Source organism: Oncorhynchus mykiss, chromosome Y (assembly GCF_013265735.2).
Source record: "Oncorhynchus mykiss isolate Arlee chromosome Y, USDA_OmykA_1.1, whole genome shotgun sequence".
In the NCBI taxonomy this organism is placed as follows: domain Eukaryota; kingdom Metazoa; phylum Chordata; class Actinopteri; order Salmoniformes; family Salmonidae; genus Oncorhynchus; species Oncorhynchus mykiss.
Genome location: NC_048593.1, coordinates 34156146 through 34175890, shown reverse-complemented (window position 1 = coordinate 34175890; position 19745 = coordinate 34156146). Strand labels below are relative to the sequence as shown.

The following is a 19745-nucleotide window of genomic DNA, read 5'->3' as shown; positions in this document are numbered from 1 at the left end:
GACGATAAATAGGATATACAGATGATAAACAGGATATACAGACAATAAACATAATATAAAGACAGACGATAAATAGGATATACAGACAATAAATAGGATATACAGACAACATAATATAAAGACAGACGATAAACAGGATATACAGACAGACGATAAATAGGATATACAGATGATAAACAGGATATACAGACAATAAACAGAATATAAAGACAGACGATAAACAGGATATACAGACAGACGATACATAAGATATACAGACGATAAATCGGATATACAGACGATAAACAGGATATACAGACAGATGATAAACAGGATATACAGACGATAAAAATAATGTGTGAGCTAAGAACTACAAGCTTCTACAAGCACCGACAGAATAGGCTGTAAAATGTTCAGAGTGACAGGGATGAATGTGGTAGTAGCCTGGATTGTAATGAACTGCCACCAAGAGGAGCCTAGCTTCTATTGAGTTACATGCCTTTTGTTCTACTTGGTTCTCATTGTGCATCCGACGGTAGGTCTCTGTTACATTCAGTGTAACCTGATACTGGGAGATGCAAGAGAACACATCTGCAGACTATATGAACTGGAATGACAAACCTGATTACTCTGGGTTCCATCAGCTATTGCTTACCTTAAACTTGTAATGGATCTTACAGTGTAGTAAGAGAGATTTAACCAGATGGTAAAGTAATTTTTAGTTTGACAGGCTAGCTATGTGACAGTCACACTAGTGTTGTTTTGTAGCACTGTAGTGAATACATCAGGAGACTTAGTAGGTATCAGCAGAGGATGTATCCCTGAGTACATCATGTCTTGGTATAGGAGGTTACACAAGGTCAAGGTTTTAGAATAGTGAATTCACCCAAATCATTACAAACTGCTATTTTAAAAAGAAGAGCAATACATTTAACAATATTCATAAATGTAACATTGCCATAATCTGTTATTCATAATGGAAGTGTAGGCTCAGCTCAGCAGCAGTCCGTACTCAGTAGGCGCACGTAGGCAGAAGTAATTAGCCAATCGTTTATGTTGCTTCTACTCAGTATGTGCTGTATAATTATTTATTCTGACAGCATGTTGTCTTCCTGTGGGGTTTAGGAGCAGCTGTCTATGGCACCCTGCCTGCCCAACTGCTCAGGGATATGTTGATCTGGACCCTTTACATCCTGGTCAGTCATGATTTTGCACCTCATGATGCTTCTTCTTCATGACCATGGTCCCCAAATGTTGTTTTTCCTTATAGAGTTGAATGTTCTCTTCCTATATAAGGGGCAATCTGCGATTGCTACATGCATTTTTTTACTTTTAAATTGATGATATAAACCCATTGATTCTTGAAGAATATAACTTATAAATGCTCATGAGCTTAGGTCAACTGTCATACCCCAATAGAACCCAAAATATAAGCCTGTTTGTATAAGCAAGGTTGGCTTGTAGGTCATGTTTTTATATATTACAGAATATCAATGAATGCCAGTTTGGAAGCCTTTGTAAAGGACTCTAACGCACTTCGAGAGGCCTTAACAAAGGCTTAAAAACTAGCAGTGACTACAGGGCAAAACAGACCAAAGGACATGGCAAATACTGAACCATTAAAGGAATAGTTCACCCAAATTACAAGATGACACATTGGTTTCCTTACCCTGTAAGCAGTCTATGTACAAGGTATGACAGCAATCCATGCTTTGGTTTAGTTTCCTTGGCACTGTTTCCAAATGCTAATGTTTTAGCATTTGTTGACACAAATCCCATTCAAGTTATGGGACTGAAATTAGCATTTTCTGCATATCATGTTCAAATCATCTATAAGTTACTTTGGTGCACTTCACAATCAATTTTAGATACTTTTTGATGATTTAGAAACAGTGCCAGAGAAAGTAAACCAAAGCATGGATTGCTGTCATACCTTGTCCATAGACTGCTTACAGGATAATTGTGTAATTTGGGTGAACTATCCCTAATGGTTTGAGACTTGCTGCCTCTCCAATCTGTCCCCTATACACATTTAATTGTTGTGGCACAACTACAGTACACCTACAATAAATTGGTATAGTACTCTCAGTAACGGGTGGCACAAATGTAGCCTGTCACAACGCACGTCTCAAAATATGTTAATAAGCCAGACACAACAATACCACACAACAACTAGTGGTCAAAATGTTATTGACACTCCAAAAATAGGGTATGGTACTGTGGGGTGGAATTACAGTATCTTTCGAAATACAGCAATTATTTAATTTTCCCAGTGCACCATCATTTTGTGCATGCTGCAGAATAATGCTTTACAGTAATTTAGTGTTGATAAATGTACACATTTACTGTATAAATCACAATTTTCCATAGCAGAGTAATTTTCAGTGTAATTCGCTTTGTAAATCATATAAATAAATGTAGACACCTTGTTTGGTTTGTTCACTTCCGACATTGATGTCACTCCATCCTATCACTCAGAATGTTGAAGAAGTTGCCAGTTGCCCATCCCATAATGATGTGCGGTTACAGTAATGTACTCTACTTCCCTTCACTCTTGTTGGAATTGGCCTATATGGATAGGGCTAAATTGAAATGTTTCTTACAGAAGAAATATTTAAAGAATATGCATAACTATGGTAGCAATTGAAAGGGAACCGTTTGGAGCTAATGGGGAAATGATTAGACCAAAGGTGAGGACACAACAGTTCACCTGACACAAGACCGAATCCAAACATTACACTGTTGTTTTTATATGCATTTTACATTTACTGTACTTTTCAATGCATTTGTTGATAACAAAATACTCTGGATACATTCAGTAACATGATAAGACTATTCCTGGAAAATGTGAGGTAGGTACAACATAAGACAAAAAATAACAAGGGTTTGAGTTAGAAGACTAACTGGTGTCTCCTAGTGGCCACACACCTCTCCAGAGTGTGCACAGTTCCTAAGTAATTTTAATGCACTTTTATGACTCAAAGAAGTCTTCAATTATTGGGTACTTTTACTTCTAGCTTTGCCTTTGAAGAACTAGAGCAAGCACACTTGTAGTTGTTTTGTTTACAACACAGCCTTGCATCCCGCCATCACACAATTACTGTTGTTGTTTACGCAATCCAAAAACGATCCACTAAAAAATCGTAGTCTGGGTCAGGTGGGCATGATTTTAAATGTTATTCTATTGGCAACATCACTAGCTAAGTTATAAAATACGATCTTACAGTGTTATGCTTACACAAGGCAATTCAAAGAAACAAATCGTAATTATGGTGCGCACAGAAAGGAGTCAAGAATGCATTCAGGTGCGTGTGCCGCTGCAAATGTTCTTCACAATAAACAATCATAGACTTATTTGTTCATTTGTTCATAACAACCCAGGGTGATACCATGTCGCCTTGTAACTGTGCATCAAACATAGTGATCATAAACGCTGACACTGTATATGACATGAGTTTTATGATATGGAAATGTGAAGGCTTGCTTGAATGACATCAACGCGTTATTTATTATTCTTCAACGTCTCATCTTTCAAAATATATCAAGTCATTTTAATTTACAGCCTTTCCCTCACTCAGACAAGAAAACGTTTGCAAAAGTTGCCCAATTACCAGAAGGGATAGGAAAGATCTTCTTATCGCGCGCTGCTCAAATTCAGAACTGCTGTCAGTCAGACAGTTAAAACCAACACAGAGCTTTGAAACGCGGCCTGAGCTCTGACGTCATTTACTGTTCAAACTCCATGTTTGGGGCGGCAGGTAGCCTAGTGGTTAGAGGACTATTAACCGAAAGGTTGCAAGTTCGAATCCCCGAGCTGACAAGGTACAAAATCTGTCGTTCTGCCCCTGAACAAGGCAGTTAACCCACTGTTCCCCTGTAGGCCGTCATTGAAAATAAGAATGTGTTCTTAACTGACTTGCCTTTTCAACCAGTAGGCCTATATGGGTAGGAGTGTACATCTTTAGAATGTACGGTGTCATGCACTATTTACGGCTAAAATCACACATTGCAATTTACTGTAAATAATGAATATGGTACTTTACTGTTCGATTTATTGTGTCAAAATAACAACCTTTTACAGTGTAGGCCTACTTGGTTTTCGTGTTACTGTATGACTGATCTATTGCCACTAGATGGAGGCATTGTTACAGTAAAACAACTCAGCTGATGCCACTTTTGTGAAGTTATGTTGTAAACAGCAAAGAGGGGATTCACAGAAACATGTACATTAAAACGACTTCATATCTTTACGTGGTCCATGCTTATTCAGTGGCCTTAATTAGATTAATTGGACTGACAAATCCGTTTCAAATCAAGTTAAGCCACCTGCTAAATTGCATCTCATATCTTAGATTATACTTGGGCTATATAATATAATTTGGTGTGTGTATGGAAAAGCACCTCTCATCAAACACGTTTTCTTTTGTTGAATTCGCAAGATATGTGCTGAGTAATGCAAAATGCGTTGCGCAGGCCTAGAGGAATCTTCTATGGGACGGTCGGTGGGAGAATCTGGGTGGCAGCCAGAAAACCAACCCAGCTTTTAGTTCAATGAAGCACGGCGAGGCATTTCACCGTGGCGGTCAAAAAATCTCGGCGTAAACACGTCTGTAAGGTATTTAAAAAATATATATTGTTTTTGTAATATATGACAAATAGGAATGGATAGATGCATTTGTGTTCGTACACTCGCAAAAATGCATTGAGTCGCTTTTGTTATCAATAATCTGATGCATTCAGTCAATAAGTGGTGAACACTTTATAGGATTTGCCTGAGATTTACCCAACGTGTTAAAAAATACATGAGCTATAATATGAGTATAACTGTTTTGTTACTCTCTCTCTCTCTCTGTGAATGTGTGTGTGCGTAAGCACTGTCTTATCAATTATAACATATTGTCAATTTTTGCCTTATTCAGCTTTTTTTTGAGTGGAGTTGAGGAGGAAGCTATGGAGCAGGTGATGGAGCAGGTTATTGAACGTGTGTTTGCCTCTGGAGTGGCTGCTCGTTTGAGGAGCCAGTGGGACCGCAATGAGGGCATCGGTCAGAATGACAAGGCCCTGAAGTTCTTAGGCCAAGACTTTGAATATCTCCGGTCCCACAGTCTGCAGAGCAGACGGCTGTTTGAGGATGATGCATTCCCTGCTCAGATCTCGTCGCTGGGCTTCAAGGAGCTGGGGTCACGCTCTACAAAGACACAGGGGGTCCGATGGATGCGCCCCACGGTGAGGGAGAGATAGATCTACATGTTTGACTTTCTACAGCAGAGATGCTCCTATCCATCTTGATATTTGTCTCACCCGTAGAAACTCTCTGTGTTCCTCAGGAGTTCTGCTCTGACCCTCACTTCATCGTAGACGGAGCCACTCGCACAGACGTCTGCCAGGGAGCTCTGGGTGAGTTCAGATTGCCCACAATGTGCCCAACCTCTGCCCTACTGTGCTATGGAGCTGGGCTTTGGGACTCTTGTGTGCAATGGTGACGAAAGGACATGAACTGATAGATAAACAGAGAGACGGAGACTTACATGATGACAATAACCCTACTCTTCTCAAAGTTGAGTTTTCTCAAACCATGATTTGATTATCATAGCTAAGTTATTTAGGCACACCTAACATAATGTCATGTGGTATATTTTGTGGGCCAGGTGACTGTTGGCTGCTGGCAGCGATTGCTTCACTTACACTGAATGAGACTCTACTACATCGGGTGGTGCCCCATGGGCAGAGCTTCCACCAACAGTATGCTGGGATCTTTCACTTCCAGGTACTTCTACACTTCACTACCTTCCCCCGTACCACTCCTATCAGTCCTTACCACTTTTACCCGGCTATATCTGTCCTGTCCAGAGCTACTCCTGTTTTCCCACATATTGAAATATTTGACCCATCTCCAGCTCAATATCCAGTTTCTCTGCTGTGACTTAATGCCCTTTATTTCAGTAGACTGTACACCCAAATGCACAGACCTTTACAATATACTATCTATTGTAACTGATCTGGCCCTCCACCCTAAATTCCCCACTACCCAGCAGTGTTGGGAGTGCCACTGCCCCACATCCCCCAACTCCTCCAGTCAGTCTTGTACCCACAGGCTGCATGCATGTTGCTATAATTACTGCCCGTATTTATAGGTGGACGTAAACAGAGTGTCACTCAGAAAAGCAGGGAAGGGCTGCTAAAGCACCCTGCTGCCAGATTCCTACAAGGAGCACCAGGCCACAGTCCACCAGCCAGCCTAGCCCCTTTAGTATGCCACCCAAAGAGAGGGACAATGATAAAGATCTGGGGCACTCACTTAGCACCAGAGGCAATGCACTCATAACTGAAAGAGCACAGCGGGGTTTACCTCTTTGGTTTTGGACAAACACTCTGGGGAGTCTGTTGAACTGCAATTGTCTTGTTGCCAAGCAATCTCCTCTGTCCCTGGCAACCTGACTCTGTGCACTGCAGTATGCAGAAAGGTCTGCAGCAGAGCCTCTCCCAGCAATGAATGCAGCATAATAAACACAACCATCCTTAAATCACAGAAGTTGTACATTACTGCATTTATATGCTGTGTATACCAAAGACTATTTTGTAGCAGTTTTGCTCGTTTCCCATGTGCACCTGGTGTGTAGTTCTGGCAGTTTGGGGAGTGGATGGATGTGGTGATTGATGACAGGCTGCCAGTGAAGGATGGGAAGCTGCTGTTTCTCCACTCAGCAGAGGGGGCTGAGTTCTGGAGCGCCCTGCTGGAGAAGGCCTACGCAAAGTAAGGACAATGGATGGCGAGAGAAAGACAATTTACTGTACAGACACAACATAACAAATTGTTATAACAGAACTGTATGGCTGCTACGAGACGCCACTGTCTGTCTGTCTGTGTTGCAGGCTCAATGGCTGTTACGAGGCCCTCTCAGGGGGCAGTACATCAGAGGGGTTTGAGGACTTCACAGGGGGCGTGACAGAGATGTTTGAGCTGAAGAAGGCCCATCCAGACCTGTTCAGCATAATCAGTAGAGCAGTGGAGCGAGGTTCCCTGCTGGGATGCTCCATAGATGTTAGCAACACACACCACACGCACGCATGCACAGTCTTGTATAACTAACCTTGTGGGGACATACAATTCAGTCCCCTTCAAAATCCTATTTTCCCTAACCCTAAACTGAAAAACTAACCTTAACCCTAGCGTCTAACCCTAAACCTAATTCTAACCCTAACACTAATTCTAACCTTAACCCCCTAGAAATAGCATTTGACCTTGTGGGGACTACCAAAATGTCCCCAGATGGTCAAATGTGTTTGTTTATTATTCTTGTGGGGACTTCTGATCCCCACAAGTATAGTTAAAACGCATTCACATACACTACCGTTCAAGAGTTTGGGGTCACTTAGAAATGTCCTTGTTTTTGAAAGAAAAACGTCTTTTTTTTTGTCCACTAGAATAACATCAGATTGATCAGAAATACAGTGCAGACATTGTTAATGTTGTAAATGACTATTGTAGCTGGAAACGGCTGATTTTTAATGGAATATCTATATAGGCATACAAAGGCCCATTATCAGTAACCATCACTCCTGTGTTCCAATGGCACGTTGTGTTAGCTAATCCAAGTTAATCATTAGAAAATGCTGATTGATCATTAGAAAATGATGTTAACAATGATGTTAACACAGCTGAAAACTGTTGTTCTGATTAAAGAAGCAATAAAACTGGCCTTCTTTAGACTATTGAGTATCTGGAGCATCAGCATTTGTGGGTTCGATTACAGGCTCAAAATGGCCAGAAACAAAGAACTTTCTTCTGAAACTTGTCAGCCTATTCTTGTTCTGAGAAATTAAGGGTATTTATTCCATGCGAGAAATTGCCAAGAAACTGAAGATCTCGTACAACGCTGCATACTACTCCCTTCACAGAACAGAGGAAACTGGCTCTAACCAGAATAGAAAGAGAAATGGGAGGCCCCGGTGCAAAACTGAGCAAGAGGACAAGTACATTAGAGTGTCTAGTTTGAGAAACAGATGCCTCAACAAGTCCTCAATTGGCATCTTCATTAAACAGTACCTGCAAAACACCAGTCTCAACGTCAACAGTAAAGAGGCGACTCCGGGATGCTGGCCTTCTACATAAACACACACATACCACACAAACACACACACACTTTTCTTTAAGAAACAACTTCTTTGTGCGATATAGAAAAAATAATTCTCTAATTCTTTCAGATCTCTGGTGTTTTCGAGATGGAGGCGATGACATTCAAGAAGCTGGTGAAAGGCCATGCCTACTCTGTGACAGGTGTGGAGGAGGTGAGAGAATGACCTGGATAATGAAAGTTTTGATTAACAATACACATATAGTTATATCACAGACAGCAACTCATTCTTATTGGCTAGGTGGAGTTTAAAGGAAGTCCCACCAAGCTCCTGCGGATCAGGAACCCCTGGGGAGAGGTGGAGTGGACCGGAGCCTGGAGTGACAAGTGAGAGAAGAGGGGGAGGGAGAGATAAGAGGTGAGATAACTAGAGGGGAATGAGGTGGAGGAAAATTGGGTAAGAGTTAGTTCAGGAAAAGTTCAGTCTTGAGTCAACTTGGGCTGGTGACATGTATTTTAAGAGATGTGTCAGTCTTTCTTTGTGGTTTCAGTTCAAGAGAGTGGGCTGGAGTTGACCCATCGGTCAGAGCTAGATTGTACAACCGTAGCGAAGATGGCGAGTTCTGGTAAGTAGTTTGTCAAGAGTTTTTAAATATTTTATATTTTAATACTAACACAATATTAAGCCAATAGTACCCTCAAAACCAGTCTCTCTGCCTCTCCCATAAACCCCCCCACACAGGATGTCCTTCCGTGACTTTCTGCGTGAGTTTAGCCGTTTGGAGATCTGTAATCTGACAGCAGACGCCCTGCAGGCCAGCCAAGTGAAGAAGTGGAGCTCAACGCTCTACCCTGGAGAGTGGAGGAGAGGCAGCACTGCAGGGGGCTGCAGGAACTACCCAGGTACATTAGGATAATGAATTGAGAGAAGGGGTACAAGGAGTAATAGATTAGGGTTTTTATGTTTTCCCATCTTCTCTACAGCAACGTTCTGGCTCAACCCTCAATTCAAAGTGGCCCTTCAGCACCCAGACACAGATGGCCAATCAGGTTGCAGCTTCCTGGTGGCGCTGATGCAGAAGGATCGTCGTCGGCAACGGCGTGAGGGGAAAGACATGGAGACCATTGGATTCACCATCTATGAGGCAAGATATTTACTTCAGTAATTGTTTGTATTTGGTAACAGTGAAGTTAAGAATCTGTAAGAATGCTGTGACTTAAATACCTTTCTTTCTCTCTTCTAGGTTCCAGAAGAGGTATGACACATTCTGGTAATGCTAGGAGTCCATCTCTTCATGAGACCATAACAGCAATCTCTACCCTCAAATATTGGTCCTCTCATTTCTGTACTATCTCCTATCATCCTCTTTCCTTCTTTCCTTTCACTGTTCCTTTCCTCTCCTCCTCTCTCCTGGACAGTTTACGGGTCGGGCCGGGGTGCATCTAAAGAGGGACTTCTTCCTGACCCACGGCTCCAGTGCCCGGTCAGAGCTCTTCATCAATCTGAGAGAGGTCAGCACCCGCTTCTGCCTGCCCCAGGGAGAGTATATCGTCATCCCCTCCACCTTTGAGCCCCAGAAGGACGGAGACTTTGTGCTCAGGGTGTTCTCTGAAAAGCCAGCTGACTCCCAGTGAGTGAATGGTGGTGGGGTGGGTTGGGTAGGACAGAGGGAGAGAGAGACATATGAAAAGCTCAAGCCAATGAAACTGGCTAAAGACTTGATCCTCTCCTAACAGGGAATTGGATGATGACATCACAGCTGATCTGCCTGAGGAGGTGAGAAATGATTTTGAACTAATTCAAACCAATATTAATCTATTGACTAATCAGTATACCACAGTTGTACAGGTGACAGACAACTAAACTGTCTGTGTGTGTCTGCTGCAGGTAGAGCTGGACGAGAGCCAGATTGATGCAGGCTTCAAGGGTCTCTTCAGACAGCTTGCTGGAGCGGTGAGAGAAAACTACATTTTTGGTGGGATACATGGTACTTGTAGTCCTTTCTTACTTTATTTTATTCTCACAGGAAATGGAGATCAGTGCCACCAAGCTTCAGACCATCCTAAACAGAATCATCAGCAAGCGTGAGTCTGTTATACTGGCATCTCTTTTGGTTAAAGGGAAAGGCATGTGAGGTAACACTTGTATGGTGTGTTCACTGTCACTTTTTATGTCACAGATAAGGACCTGAAGACAGACGGCTTTGGCAAGGAGGCGTGTCGTTGCATGATAACTCTCATGGATGTATCCTTAACTACACCTTCTTTATACCCACCCTGATGTGTGTCAACTATCACTGTGCTTCCTCTTTATTCCTCTGTCTGTCCTTGACATTGATTTGACAGACCACCGGCACTGGGAAGCTGGGCTTGACAGAGTTCCATGTGCTGTGGGAGAAGATCAAACGGTACCTGGTGAGTCAAACATGTCCTACTCTTCTAAATAGACCTCTGAGATTTTCAAGCTATTGTTGGGTATGATTTCCACACCATGCTTGCTGTTGCCAACATTTGTAAATAACCCCTCTCCACTCTTCTCTACCACTTCAGACTGTGTTCAGGAAGTTTGACCTGGATAAATCTGGCACCATGAGCTCCTATGAAATGCGGATGGCACTGGAATCAGCTGGTACCATTTTATTCCTGTTCTAGTAGTATCCTCACAAAATGTATAAAGCGCAGAGTTTACAGTGTGTTTATGTGAATGCAGTCTCCTCTAACGTGAGAACATTGCCTTTCAATTTCAATCAAACTGTAACGTTGAACATCCGCAATATGTATTGACTAGAGCCCTTTTAAGTGCACAATAACATGACCAGCTCTGCCTCTGGTCACTTTATCCAACAGGAGACAAGTCTCTACCTAGTACTACCATGACAAGCTACCCCTATGTGTAAGCAGGCAAAAAGCCTAAAACTGTTTGGCTGACAAGACTAGTTGCTGTTCACACACTCTCCCTTTCTCTACATCAGGCTTCAAGTTGACCAACCACTTGTTCCAACTCATCATCCTACGCTACGCAAAGGAAGACCTGAATGTGGACTTTGATAACTTTGTCAACTGTCTCATCCGTCTGGAGACCATGTTCAGTGAGTGGACTTCACCTTGAATACAGCAGTGATACATGTCATAATGCTACTAACACCAGTAGACTGAACAAACCGCTCTCTGTCCGCCATCCCAGAGACCTTTAAAGAAATGGACACTGATGTAGATGGGGTGGTTTCCTTCAGCTTCTTCCAGGTATGTCACCACCATCAGAAACACAGCCTTCTTATTTTCAGGGAGAGCAGCTTGTGGAGTGTTAACATCAAACACTGCTTTTGAGCCCAGACACAACAGTTCCTTTATCAATGTTTTAGTGGTGTCATCGAAGTGTGACTACTTTAAGCTGTTAAATGTGTTATGAGGTGTTGAAGTCCTTGCTCTCTTTCCTTTAGTGGATCTCCCTCACCATGTTTGCCTAGACAGATGGATGGCCTTGGCCTGCTACTGCTTGTGTTGGTGGCGTCACCCCGACTCCAACGGCCATAGAATATGGTCTTAAATGTGACAAAGTTGTGGTTCTAAAACAGGTAGAGGAGAACACAAATGCTTTTGAATGTTGCCTGTGCTTGACTTTCATTTTATAAAAATATTTAAAAAAACAGTGATCAGTGATTTTTATTTTTGAAACAAGCTGTTGGATTTATATTCTGACACAAGTCAATAATGTAAAGCCTTAATTTGAAGAGAATAAAAAAAACAGTGATCAGTGATTTTTATTTTTGAAACAAGCTGTTGGATTTATATTCTGACACAAGTCAATAATGTAAAGCCTTAGTTTGAAGAGAATAAAAAAAACAGATTCTAACCTAAATAACAAAAAGCGCCTTGAAATGTGGAGTGAAAATAAAAGTCATTTAAAGGTTTTATTAAATACATTTGTTTGAAAAGCCAACTCTTTCTGGATACTGCTGCACAACTCAGGAATGTATGGATTTTTGTTAGCTTTCATTTTTGAAAATAAAGTGCAATGAATGATCTGAACATTAAAAAATTAGCAGCACATCTGTTTTTTTCCCGGCAATTATTTAACAAACTTTAAAGAGCAATAAATAATGCTGAGATATATATATATATAATGACTTTATACACTTGTATTCATAATTACGATAATTGTCCTGACATCTCTATCCACCAACACACAGCTTACAAGTTCACTTACGTTTGGATTTTAAATCCTGTGATACAATCATAAACCCATTTCTCTCTATGGAGTTCTCTCTAAGGACAAATAGCCCTACTTCCTGTCCTACCGTACGTATGCTACACATGGCTTTTAACCACCTCTGGGGCCAACACAAGCTGATCCTGTTAACGTCCCAGTCACCTCGAGTCAGCCCTGCCACTAGAGGGGGCTAGAAGCACAGGGTGAGAGCATAGAGGCCAGCCCAGGGCCTAAAGATGCTGCTCGCTCGCTCTCCCTCTCTCAGTTGAGTGCCAGTCCCTCACTGACGGGCATGTTGATATGGGCAGTCAGCAGGGGTGCACTCTTGCCCTCTCGCAGCACAAACACCTGGAATTACACAACGCGTGTCAACAACAGCTTACCTTCTACTTTCACATTGGTTTTATGTTCAAGGAGGCACTGAAATGGCTACACAGTGAAGAAAAATAGAGTAACAGAGAAATGAAATGCATACTTTAATGATGTCAGAGATTCCTTTATCACTCAGGCACTCCACAAATGTGTCAATAGGATAGTTGAGCCCAGGAACCAGTAGGGGGATCTGTGGAGAGTGAACACATTCAATAATATTCAGGCAATTAGCCAAAGTGAACAAAACATTTTATTTGATTTATTTCACCTTTATTTAACCAGGTAGGCTAGTTGAGAACAAGTTCTCATTTACAACTGCGACCTGGCCAAGAAAGCAAAGCAGTTTGACACATAACACAGAGTTACACATGGAATAAACATACTTTTTCTACTGTATTATTGACTATATACAGTGTGTGCAAATGAGGTAAGATAAGGAAGGTAAGGCAATAAATAGGCCACGGTAGCGAAGTAATTACAATATACCAATTAAACACTAGAGTGATTGATGTGCAGAAGATGAATGTGCAAGTAGAGATACTGGGTTGCAAAATAGCAAGATAAATAAATAAATACAGTATGGGGATGAGGTAGGTAGATAGATGGGCTGTTTACAGATGGGCTATGTACAGGTGCAGTGATGTGTGAGCTGCTCTGACAGCTGGTGCTTAAAGCTAGTGAGGGAGATATGAGTTTCCAGCGTCAGTGATTTTTGCAGTTCGTTCCAGTCATTGGCAGCAGAGAACTGGAAGGAAAGGCGGCCAAAGGAGGAATTGGCTTTGGGGGTGACTAGTGAGATATACCAGCGACATTAGTGAGGTGTACAGTAAATATCACTGGTCATGTGATGATATATGATGGGTTAAAAAGAAAGGTCACCTTAAAGAAGGCTGTCCTCATACTATACAGGCTCTCATCATACAGAAAGCTGATGGCCAAGTGCATGACAGGACGGCATGCGGCTGTGTTCTGGATGTTCAGAGTTAGCTTGAAGGACGGGCCCAGGCCCTGCACCTAAAACACAGACAGGACGAGAGAGACCCAACCAGGAGTTCTGACTGTGCGCTAAACCGTGGCTGTGATTCTACTGGAGACACTGACGTTCCCTCAGACACCAGACTCACCACTGCGTTCATCTTGAGAGGCTCAGACAGGCTGGAGGACATGGGTGTAAGGCTGGACTCCAGGGCTTTAACGTAGGCCCTCGCTGCAGCCAGACGCAGACGACTCAGGTCCATCTGGAAGGCCCTGTGCATTGCTGGAAAGCACACGGCCCAAACCGAACATTACACAAATTGACCCACAAACCCAAGAAACCCAAAACTCTCTCCAAAAACTGCAGAGAAACAAGCAAACCATTGTTTAGTTCTGGTTGGACATACGTACCCACAGCATTCTCCCGTTCCCTCATGGTTTGGTCCACGTACAGCTTGGTCTTCTTGGGGATATTGAGGCGGATGCTTTGTGCCAGAGGGGGACCTGGGGCAGAGTCCCTGTCATCAAACACAGCTGTCCTCTTCAGGATCTTTACTATCAGACCACCTCCTACAAAACACAGGGACACACGCTGAAATCAGGCAGGGGACTTCATTTCAACATCTGTCCATTGTACTGAGCATCCTAGACTAGAGGACTCTCTTTTAAATAATACTTCCAATCCCAAGATTCTATCCTAAATGAACAGGTGATCCGTACCTTTGGTGGTCATTATAAGGGTTCCGTCTTCTCGTCCATATCTCCCAAAACAAATGCTGGTCACTACATCCTGGAACACAGAGAACTGACAGTCACAACTAATCATGGCAGTGGGGTACAAACCTAGCAAACCTAAATCATCTTTCCAAAAACATTCCCACATCTCTTTTGTGTGCCAAGTCTAAAACAAGCAGGAAATAAGCATGGGAATTTGTTTCTAAAGAGTGTTTCATCAGAATCAAGTAGCTACTAACCTATTGGTAACCTATTGGCCTGTCTAGCCATGGTGTCTTACCGGAGTCTTGATGGTGCTGATGAGGTTTTTGTCTCTGTAGAGGTGGACCTCACAGTTAGCCAGGCCCACTAACACAGCCTGGAAGCCCCTGGTGGGGAGGTCCATCACGCCCATGGTAGTGACAGGGGCTGGCAGGCAAGCCGTCCACAGCTTCTTCCCCTGGACACAGAGGACAGGACAAGACACACACACAGGCCTCTTCCAACTATCACGTCACACAGCTGCAGTTTCTACTGAATTGACTGAGTGTAGGTGAGAGAGGGTGCTACCTACCTTCTGTGTGAAGCCCTGCAGGGTCTCCTGGGCACATCCCACCACCACACTCTTCCCCATCCTCACCAGCCCCACAGGGTGAGAAGACAGCTCAATACAGTACTTGGGCTTGGGGGAGTCCCTGCAAACACAGAGCACAACAAAATGATATCCAGCGATTTCCTCTGAATCCTCTGAAAAGAAACATTGGCTGGCAATAATACACTCAGGCCAGATGTAATACGTTTAAACTTCAAGTTTTGGGGGAGGGTCATCCCTATGACAGGCCAATGTGTGATTTCATCCTCAAAACATATACAACTTTCAAACCCAGACATTTTCCCACCTTTTCTTTATATCTCAAAAATGTTGTCGGTATCAAAGCCAAAACTTTTATTTCCGCAAACCGACCTAGTCATGATTGAGGTAAAGTTCTGCCTACAACTTAGTAATGCTGAGGTGGAATTGGCATGCATTACGCTCTTGATGGTTGCTAGGCAGCGCCCGTTACCACTATCCTGGCAGTTGTAAACTTTGTCTGCCCACCACATGCACTGTTTTCTAACCACTACTGGATGGATCCAGAAAGAATTAGTGTGGGAATAAATATAACTGAATGACGAAAATATCAGAATAAAGTAGGCAAACCCAACGCGTGTTCAACAATTTTAGCACTGTTTTGAGACAAGTGTGGGGACTCTTGATAAATATTTGTCACATTTTTCTTTTCACTAAATCTCTCTCTCTCTCTTTGGATATTAGGCTACAATTAGACTGTTGAAATGTTAGCTAAGTTGAGGTGAGTGCTGCTCATGATCCTCTGGTCTAGTTGGCTCATTTAATAACACTGAGCAGAACATTTTGCCAGCATGTCACTGTATGTAGTTTAATTAACAAGGGGATTATTTTGCTTTTCACTTGTAGTCACTTAGTACCCTAAGCCTACTCCCAACCAAAAAGCCTGTGACTTGTCTTAATCAATCTATGTGTATATTTGGTTAATTCTCTGGCTGGACAAATAAGTAGAGGTGGTAGCTCATCTATTAGTTGGGTCATCTATCATCGATCAGAAACATTTAGCATGCAACAATGTAGCCTAAATCAAGTGTAGGCCTATTATATTGCTCGATTACGTATAAGCAACTCCAAAAACCTGCGGAGGTTGTGAAATATGAACACGAGACTCACATGTTTTGAAAATATATATTGCTATTATTTTCTATTGGTATCATAATGAAGATACTCAAAGTGTAGGGAAAAATAAGAACTGACCCGTGCTACAGACAGCTATATCCTTCCACTAATATTGGACTAGTAAAGGCCCAGTGCACTACTTTTGTGAGGATTTTTTTTAAATGTATTGTATATATTATTATATTCTGTAGACTTTTCAGGGGGTGCTGCAGCACCCTTACTTCTCGCAGCTATGCTCCCACTCCTAAACTTGCTGGCATGTGCACAGGATATATAAAAGGCTTATCCCAGCAATAATGTGGTCAAATGGGACTGTATTAATTGGGTTCTAAGAAAACATTGCCAGATTTATTTTTACAGGCAACATACTGTACAGTCTGTCTGTAAAGGATAGAGACAAAGGTATATTTTGGTTAGTGGTTGCCATACCTGCGGAGGATGTAGATATTCCCATTGCGACAGGCCACAGTGATCCGGAACTCCACATCAAACTGACCAGTCACATCCATTTGAGTGGGAGCACTGGGGACGGACATCTGTGGCAACAAGAATATGGATGTCAACAGAGGGAATGGGAGAGTAAACCATATGAATTCAACAACATGACTGGATCTGGATAATTCAACAACAAAAAAGTTAAGTCTCATACAAATCTCCGTATGGAATTGAAGCAAAAGCCCCTCTTACACTAGCCACTGTCATGCTCTTCCTCCCAGATCACATCGAACCAATGATTGAGCCTTCATTGTAAATGACTCTTTATGCATTGAACAGACCTTCGAGAGGATGGTGAAGGCCTCAGGGTCCAGGATATAGACATCTTTACTCTCAGTGCCAATAACCAGACAGCTGACTGCATCCTCATCAGCCATGTTCTTCTTCAGGGTGCCGATGCATGTAATAACAGTCTAAGAGCACATACAAACAGTTGACTGTGTGTGTGTGTGTGTGTGTGTCACATTGCTCAAGTCAATCACTGCTGTGAGGAAGGCTACCTGTCTTCGTATTGGCTGCGCCTTATGAAGGTTCACAAAAGCCTCCGTGTCTTGTGGGTCCAACATGAGGAACCTTGACAAATAGAAGGGATCATTGGTGATGACACTTCACTCACACAAACAGCCGCAGTTACTTATATAACTGAGTTGTTACCTCAAAGATCTGACGGAGAGTGGAACATCAGCTTTGTCTCTAGGTGAAGGCAGGAGAGTAGCACTAATTATTACCATGACCCTGATCATAATCCATGATCATAATGCCATTTTGTCAGAGTAACCAGTTTTGATCATGGTACAGTCTTTTGAATGGTTTCATATATATCTTTGTAAGACGGTCAGAAAATCAAGCATAGGCAATTAAATAAAATCAACAGTCAATTGGGAACATAACTCGACGCATGCTATTAGCAGGAACGTACCGGATGCCCTCCAACATTTCCTTCAAGCTCAATGGGTCAATCATGTCCTTGTGAAAAGAGAAGGGTTAGTACAGCAGGCCAATCAGAAGAGAATCATGGTGCTCTCCCAGAAGCTTGGCTGGTGCATAAAACCCGCCAATTCAGATAAAAAAAAGTACAGCAAGTCAAAAATTGAAAACATCTCAAAAGTTGTTGCTCTAACAGTATAGAGGGAAATTATATATATTTTTTGGTTTTTTATTTGCTGAAATCTTTGCAGCTCCACTCACCTCCCTTGCCTGGTTCCAGACGTCCTGTTCCAGAGCATTGACCTCTAACGGAGGGAGAGTGAACTTGAAATAGGGCCGCAAGTTTTTATAGACATAGATGAAGGGGCCGGAAGCCACAGCGATGGCAGGCGTGCGTGGCTCATGCTGGTCCATGAGGAAAGAAACCAAGCCAGTGGGCAGATCGAGCAACGTGTTCTCACTCATCAGGCCAGTTCCACGGTACACCTTCAGCTTCATGTTGCATGAACCAGTTCCCAGGTCCCCCACCACCAACTAGAACAGAAAGAAGGAGAATGTTCATCTTGTACACAGAAATCAAAGGCATACTAATCAAACACCACACGTACACGCACCCACAGAACAAAAGGAGTCAACCAAAAAACATGCATAAAGAGCTTCTTCCTATGAGAAAAAGGATTAGTGGCAGATTAAGAAATCGCTGATAGCAAGTGTAGCAACATTATTCTTACCTTATTCTCACCATCCCCATGCAGGTCTGCAAGAGCTGTAAAATAAATACACAGGCCCGGGTAAATTCATTGTCTGAGGAAATAGCCATTTGTTAATAAATATATATCCACAAAACTTGAGCAAATGTATATTTAACAAGACTAGTGACAGAAATGAGAAATTGGTGGTAGCTAAGGTGAAATCTTACCAATGCAAGATGAAAAAGTATAGAGATTGGCCACTGGATCGTAGTGTGCATCTAACCATTTACTGGTCTCAGAGCTGTTAATAAGAGACAGAGTAAAGTTATTTGTTTTGAAGCAAGGCAACAATTTTTACTCCAGAATTTAGCCTAGCTAACGTTTGTGTTGCTGGGCGTATATAGAAAATCAGTCAAATAACGTTAGTTAACTTACCTACTGGGCACAGACGTAATTTCAACGTCTAACTTAGTGTTGACTTACATTTCGTTGAATGTGAATTCGACAAAACAGGTCACTAACGTTATATCATAAGATTTAGGTCAAAGTTGGGTGAAAAGACGAAATTCACTTAAATGTTTGACTTTTTGCAAATCTAATCAGTTTTCTACGTTGATTCAACGTCATTATATAGATGTTTTGAGGTTGAAATTATGTGGAAACATGGATTCTCCCAGTTTTTTTTAGCTAATGCGATTAGCTAGCTAACGTTAGCGATAACAAAGTTGGCCTGCTTGATATCCTGCTAACGTTTGCTAGCTGGCTTGCTTGATTGCTAGACGTAGCTAGTTAACGTAACGTCAGCTGAAAGGTTTGCGTTCCTGTAGCTAGCTAATGTAACTTACTTTTCTTTCATCTGTGAGACAGAAGACATGTCCAATATGATATTCCTCAATTAATATTGCAAGGATATTTTGTGCCACTGAGGTAGCTAGCTGGTTAACGTTAGCTCGCCTGTTTGTTTACGTTAGCATTAATCAGATCGGCTTTCCCGTTTCTATGGCAGCAAGGAAGGAGCAACAGAGAAAAGATTCCTCAATAAATAGTTTTTTATTTTTATTTTTTATTATTCATAATACAAAAATCAACTTACATTGCTACATCAAACATGTCTAGCAAACCAAACACAGTTATTAACAATGCTCAAACATACAAAATACATTAATAAAATACAAAAAATAAACAATTGAAGTGCAATTATATTCACTCTGAAAATATCTTATTATAATGATTCATGAAGATGTTATTATTTTTGTTATTCACTAGGGTTAGTGTTTTAATAAGATAATTAAATTCAATCAGAAAAATGTGTAATTTTGGTATAGAATTTTGGAATTTTTGTTTGTGTATAAAGTATTTGGCAACAAGAATTAAAAAATTAACAATCATTTCAGTGGTTTTGTTATCATTGCAATAGTAACATATTATATATTTTATGTTAAAATTATAGGCAGTATTCATAATGGTAAATAAGTACTTTGCAAGGTTTTCCCAAAATTCGGACACAAATTTACATTCAAAGAACAAGTGAGACAGATTCTCACCTTCTTTTTCCCAGA

At 41.7% G+C, this 19745-nt stretch overlaps 2 protein-coding genes across 6 annotated transcripts; one reads left to right on the top strand and one right to left on the bottom strand.

Moving 5' to 3' along the window:
- The first annotated feature begins 3915 nt into the window (after window positions 1–3915).
- On the top strand, window positions 3916–11707 carry si:dkeyp-50d11.2 (calpain-1 catalytic subunit). 2 transcript variants are annotated; one of them, XM_021591474.2, is made up of 22 exons: window positions 3916–4589; window positions 4899–5205; window positions 5307–5376; window positions 5628–5746; window positions 6600–6733; window positions 6853–7021; window positions 8185–8268; window positions 8356–8441; window positions 8606–8680; window positions 8797–8957; window positions 9039–9199; window positions 9299–9310; window positions 9474–9685; window positions 9792–9831; window positions 9943–10008; window positions 10082–10139; window positions 10235–10299; window positions 10401–10469; window positions 10605–10683; window positions 11027–11143; window positions 11239–11297; window positions 11495–11694. In XM_021591474.2, exons 2-22 carry the CDS (start codon window positions 4930–4932, stop codon window positions 11519–11521), a joined length of 2139 nt encoding a protein of 712 aa, XP_021447149.2. In that variant the 5' UTR covers window positions 3916–4589; window positions 4899–4929; the 3' UTR covers window positions 11522–11694. The 2 variants fall into 2 exon arrangements, with proteins under 2 accessions (XP_021447149.2, XP_021447148.2); XM_021591473.2 differs by having other exon boundaries at window positions 3917–4594; window positions 11495–11707.
- Window positions 11708–11940: 233 nt separating this feature from the next.
- On the bottom strand, window positions 11941–19182 carry bbs1 (Bardet-Biedl syndrome 1). 4 transcript variants are annotated; one of them, XM_036967299.1, is made up of 17 exons: window positions 19032–19182; window positions 18414–18487; window positions 18226–18260; window positions 17756–18028; window positions 17487–17533; window positions 17222–17260; window positions 17068–17140; window positions 16849–16980; window positions 16502–16608; window positions 14900–15020; window positions 14627–14824; window positions 14332–14401; window positions 14023–14181; window positions 13761–13894; window positions 13516–13650; window positions 12740–12826; window positions 11941–12612 (listed from the first exon to the last, which is right to left on the bottom strand). In XM_036967299.1, exons 1-17 carry the CDS (start codon window positions 19058–19060, stop codon window positions 12526–12528), a joined length of 1800 nt encoding a protein of 599 aa, XP_036823194.1. In that variant the 5' UTR covers window positions 19061–19182; the 3' UTR covers window positions 11941–12525. The 4 variants fall into 4 exon arrangements, with proteins under 4 accessions (XP_036823194.1, XP_036823195.1, XP_021447150.1 ...); XM_021591475.2 differs by having other exon boundaries at window positions 12254–12612; window positions 14627–14785; XM_036967301.1 differs by lacking the exon at window positions 19032–19182 and adding an exon at window positions 18622–18962 and having other exon boundaries at window positions 12254–12612.
- Window positions 19183–19745: the final 563 nt, after the last annotated feature.

Coding starts and splice junctions, on each gene's coding strand:
- si:dkeyp-50d11.2 (XM_021591473.2), top strand. CDS start 4,930: ATGGAGCAGGTGATGGAGCAGGTTATTGAACGTGTGTTTGCCTCTGGA. Junction 8,681..8,796: donor AGCGAAGATGGCGAGTTCTG/GTAAGTAGTTTG, acceptor CCCCCCACACAG/GATGTCCTTCCGTGACTTTC. Junction 10,684..11,026: donor GATGGCACTGGAATCAGCTG/GTACCATTTTAT, acceptor TCTCTACATCAG/GCTTCAAGTTGACCAACCAC.
- bbs1 (XM_036967299.1), bottom strand. CDS start 19,060: ATGTCTTCTGTCTCACAGATGAAAGAAAA. Junction 14,182..14,331: donor CCTTATAATGACCACCAAAG/GTACGGATCACC, acceptor TGTGTTTTGTAG/GAGGTGGTCTGATAGTAAAG. Junction 12,613..12,739: donor GAATCTCTGACATCATTAAA/GTATGCATTTCA, acceptor GTGTAATTCCAG/GTGTTTGTGCTGCGAGAGGG.